General features: G+C 33.4%; 1 protein-coding gene across 2 annotated transcripts in view; it reads left to right on the top strand.

Moving 5' to 3' along the window:
• The window catches only part of LOC106877235 (cytoplasmic polyadenylation element-binding protein 3), an 80,410-nt gene that overhangs the window by 50,533 nt on the left and 24,452 nt on the right, over positions 1–5,425 (top strand). The window contains exon 5 of one of the 2 annotated variants that reach the window (XM_052972746.1): positions 3,519–3,542. The exons of the other annotated variant lie outside the window; for it this stretch is intronic. Coding sequence (XP_052828706.1) covers positions 3,519–3,542 — 24 coding nt within the window. The remainder of the gene's footprint in view (positions 1–3,518; positions 3,543–5,425) is intronic. 2 annotated transcript variants of the gene reach the window in all.

Genomic DNA, 5,425 nt, shown 5'->3' with positions numbered 1-5,425 from the left:
AGTTATCGAGGCAATCAGAAAAGGCATTTTCTGATTGCCTCGATAACTGATGAGATGCCGGAGCAGTTTTCTGCACCAACATCCAAAACTCAGAGTCTTATTATGGCAACCGAATAATTGTCAGATATTATATTACAGAAAAATTCCTCTATTTACATAATATCAAGGTCTCATTCATTCTTTTGTTGTCTTACCATTACTATTAATATATATATATATATATATATATTAACATATCACATTATCACTTTATGACCACTTTCCATACTGGTATGTATTACATGAATTGGCACAGTATTAGTCATCTGTTATAGAAGTCCTTCTCCCCTAGTCTGATGCTTGTATGTATCAATTAACTTTGTTTTAGCACAACTTGGATGCCCTTTCTATCATCAACCACTTTACTGAGTATAATGGGTGCATTTTCTGATGGCACTAACACTAGCGAGGTCAAATAATCCTTGAGACCTCATGAAATGAGTTGAAGGAACAAGAGTATAAGTGTAGAGAGTACTTAAAAACTCAGATGGTCAAAGAGGACATTGGGGGAAGAGAGAGAGAGAGAGAGAGAGAGCAATAGCATTTGTTGGGCTAGAAAGCATAGCTGGGAGGAACAGGAATATGATGTAAGCAGTAGGTTTCTTTGAGGTTTAGTCAAGAAGGGAGTGATTGGCAATAACAGAAGTAGACAAAGGTAAGGGTGGATGGTGAGATAAAGGTAAGAACAGGTGATGGGTGGCAGCAGATTTGGCCTAGAGGAGAGTGACTGATGACTGATAGTACAAAAAGGGTGAAATTATAGTGTATTGAATGGAGGAATCAGGATGGTTGGATGCAGATTCTTTTACATATGCTTGTGAAGAACAAAGAAATCAAACTGATGAGGATGAAGTGAAGACAGGTGGTGGGTATATGAGAGAATGTGTGCTGTGGGTGACAAGAGTAAGTAGTAGGTAAAAGAGAGGTGGGGGAGAAGTGTAAAGTGAGGGGAAAACAGATTCTGGTTTTATTAAGGTACAAAAATATCTCATCTCTAAATACTACCTTCATGCCAGGGTATGTTTTGCCATAGATAGTCAGGTTTTCTTGATCACTGTCTATTGCCAATCAGTACAGTCCTTTATCATTTTCTATAAGATATGCAGCATCTTCAGATCAGTTTACACCATGTTGTCCTGAGTCTTCCTTGGTCTCCCTCTTCCACTGGTTCAATTTACTTTGAGTGCTCAGCACTCATGCTATACATTCTGAACACCCATTGACTCTCTAATTCTGTCACTGTAGTAGCAGAAAGTCTCAACTACTTTAGTGAACCACTGGGCATATTAGAGTCTATAATCATTACACTCTTCAAACATATTGCTTCTGTGCATCTACTACATACAAAGCTGCCTTTCATTCTTAGCCTGCCTGATTCCACTACACCTTTTATGTGTCCATATCTTACACTGGGTAAAGCATATCAAGCAAGGCTAGTTGCGTTTTTAATTGTTTTTTTTTTCCTTGTTGTTGTTTTTATATCGGGACCCTGTCTTCTTTCTACTTACATCTTAGTCTTTGCTAAATTTTTTGAGTCCTCTTAATTCTAGGTTTTGCTCCCATCTCTGGAATTATTTCATTGAATTTAGTGTGAAGGCAGGAATTCATTGTTGATTCCTGTGATACTAACTGCATATATGTACATAGCTGAGTTTTGTACCCTATCAAAAACACTCTTCTAGTCTAAATTCTTGGTAAAGTGGTTTACTCTAAGAAAAATACTTTTGTATTTCATCTGAGCTAATTCTATCTTTAATCAACTGTGCAATGTCTCTCTTCAAGACCTTCATATGTAGGTCTAACAACTTGATACCTCTATAATTTCCTTGCTGTAAAGCATTTCGTTGTAGCAGTTTATAATGATACAGCACCATCATTGTGTAGCAGTGTCATTGATACTACTACATCATTGGGCATGACACCTTGCTGTATTACTTGATTAACTATTTGGATGAGTCTCTTGGATCCTACTTTGCCAGATATTTTGAGCATCTCAGTGATTATTCCTGATGGGGCAGCATTGATACACTTCAGTCATGTTAGACTTTGTTAGTATAACATTGTCTATGCAAACCTGCTTTGCTCAGTCTTAGTACTTTTGAAAACACTGGTTTTATTGATTATTTATTATCTTAATTATTTTCCCTATTTATCTAGTCATTGATTGCAAAAAGAGTTATTTTCTCCTTGGTTTCATCATCTTCAGTTTGAGATAATGATAGATTTTTTTTCCCAATTTGAAACTGTTACCAAAACTTTTTCCAGTTGTATTTGTGTATCAATTCTCTAGTTGCTTTATAATACCACTAACATCTTCCTTTTCTTTTTTCTTTTTATATAGAATCTGTTATTTAGATAGAATTTTTTTTTGTTTATACTTCAGCATGACTATACAAGCACAAAAGATAAGAAAAATTTGGAGAGAATCTTATACTTTTCATTTTTACTACTTCACTTCCTTCCCTTATGTATTTAAGTTTATTCAAGGAGCAGCTCTTTTTCGAGTCTGTTTGAATTGATGCATACGCAGCAGTGTGTGATATGTGTCATTTAAATATTCACAAAACTGAATAGTTTTATTTAGTGATTAATGAACATTGAAAAACAGTGCATACGTTGGATTTTTATTCTTTTACTAGTTTTAGGTATTGCACTGGGGTCATGCTCTTCTGCCATGCTCAAGGGTTTAAGTTTATCATATTGACTTCAGTAATTATTTTAGTCTGGTACTTATTTTAGTGATTATTTTTTTTATTGAATGGTTGAGGAATGCAACTCAAGACACCAGACACACACACAGCTAAACCTATATACCTGCAAGAGGTTGCATACAGTTTCTGTTTGCCTAATCCTACTTACAAGGTGCCACACCATGGGACCAAATTCAGAACTACATGGTTATGATTCAAACTTCTTTTCGTCATGGCTATGCCATGATGTTGACAGAATTTAAATATCTTTGAAGTTAGATGACATTAAAAAGTATTAAAGTGATTTTTATAACATTTCTTAACATTCCCTAGTAATTGCAGAGAAATAGTTTCAAATCATACAACTGATTACTTTCTTTTCATTAGTTAGTTTTTAAGTTTATAACGCATGCAGGTTTTGGCTGATCTGCTTTCAAAGCAGGTCTAGAAACTAGAGGATTCTTGAAGATTGATGTTAACAGGTGGGAATCTTAAGATTTCTTCAGTGTTTATTAATTTGCCATTTCTTAAGCTTAATGTGCACCATATGCAGAGTATACAGGAAGACATGCACAACATTTTTTTTTTCTTTTTGCATTGGGAAAGGAAAGTGGTGACTCTTCTAATGTTTTAATTTCATGTATATAGTCTACAATTTTTACATATTCTTTGTTTTTCCACCTGTTAATTACACACATGCACATACATATAGTGTGGTTTTTGTGTATGTGTTCATATGTGCAGTGTTAAATCACTAAAGTTTTACAATTTCTACTTGGCTTACTGCAGCACGTGCTTACGGACGAAGAAGAGGTATTTTCACAATTTTTTCACACATTCCTTTTATATTCTTATTTATATCCCTACCATTCTAGAGCCCTGTTTTGGTTATCTGTCCCTTCAGCTCCTTTGCTTTCACACTGGTTGTTTTTCTGTTTTCATTCTAAATATGAATTTTTAAAATGTTGTAATATTTTTGTTATCCAATTTCTCTTTCTTTCTCTTTCCTCCTCTCTCTTTCCTCCACTCTATTATTTCTGGATTTTTGTTGGTTCATGTTTGTTGTTAATGTTTTACGCATGACTTTGGAAGTTTTCTGTTCTTTGTTAGATCTGGCTGGGAAAGAATTACTCGAGTGATAAAGCACTTCAAATCATATCTGGAGAAAGATCTATTTAATATTTTCCTTGGAAAGGATTGAAAGCATTTAAATCTTAGATACATCAGTTATTGAAATCTTTCACCTGACAGTTTGGCATTGATTTTCCCATTTGTCTTTTGCTAAGGTTCTATTTAAATTCTCTCAGTCATCATTAAATGAAACTTAGGTAAAAATTGCCTTAATGTTGATCAGTTTTGACACTGAAGTAATAGTCTCAGAGATAAAGATTGGCTGGTTGTCTTTTGTTGTATTTTACAAAATTCTTGAGGTGTTAAAATTCTTGTTCATCTCTTTCAAGCAATTCTGTTTCATTTGATCTCCAGTCATATATCGAATACCTGCAAAATAAGGTTTTCCTTCTGCCTTATTTGGGCCTTTCTTTCTAAAAGGTCAATTATCTTAAGTTTTAGTCAACCTAATAAGTATTATAAAGAAGTACAATTCACCTCCATGAACAGTTGATGTATGTTTCATTAACTTGTAGTGCAAGCAGAAATCTTCTCAAAGGAAATTGATATTGCTCTTATTTTATTACTAGAGCTAATCACATGTTGATGGATACCTCTCATCAGAAAGTGTCAGGCATTATCTCTGTCTCAGTTACATGAGAAATGATGTATTACTTGGGTAATTCACCATCTTTATATTAACTAGATTGTTACTAAGAGAGTGACTAGTGACAACAGTGTGTGTTGCTTTACACTTACAATTCCTGAACACTGATGTTGAAATCTGTTTTATTTTTCTATTCTACTTTGACATTGTTTGATTTTAGTGTTCATATTTAAGAATATGCTAAAACATAGAATGTGAAGTTTAGTTTTCTTTTCTTTTCTTTTTTTAAAAAGATTAGTATTAAAAAGGAACATCTAGATGTATATTTCTTGTATTTTCAACCCAAAGTTAACTAAGTTAAAGTAAAAATAGTTCAATTATTTAAAAAAGAAGAAAAAGAAAACTAGAGACTGGCAAACGAAGGAGAGATGCCACAGATTTTCTTTATATGTATATATAGTTTGAGGTTGCAGTGGCCTTGGAGATGAGATTTTAATGTTTATTTCACAGATAGTGGTTCTTGAGTTACTGAATTTACAGTTGATTTCAGGTCTTTTGCCATATTTTAGACAAAATAGTTAACTCTGTTTTAATTTAGCTTGTTTGAAAATAGATGTTAGCCACATAAAAAGTTAACTGGCAATTACTCTTAACATTCTATCCAGAGATATATTTGTCTCTTGTCTACCTAAATATTTAGTGTTTTGAACTATTTGCATAAGTGTTTTTGTGAACCATTGGGTTGATTACACTGTACTGAAACTTGTCTTTAGTGTGTTAAGAGCAAGTCAGCCAAACAGGAACCATTCTTCTTTAAGTTTTTTTATTGCATGAATCCTAAATGTGTAAGAATGAAGCATACAGTAGGAATAAAATTCATGTTGTCATGTTCCTAACTTCTTCAAAGTTATTAATCTTACAAATGAAATTGGGTCGTGTAATGTGCAAATTGCTTGTATTCTCTCTCTCTCTCTTTATA

Source organism: Octopus bimaculoides, chromosome 14 (assembly GCF_001194135.2).
Source record: "Octopus bimaculoides isolate UCB-OBI-ISO-001 chromosome 14, ASM119413v2, whole genome shotgun sequence".
NCBI classification, from domain to species: Eukaryota; Metazoa; Mollusca; class Cephalopoda; order Octopoda; family Octopodidae; genus Octopus; species Octopus bimaculoides.
The sequence above is the reverse complement of the archived record's forward strand: the minus strand, read 5'-3'. Positions and strand labels throughout refer to the sequence as shown.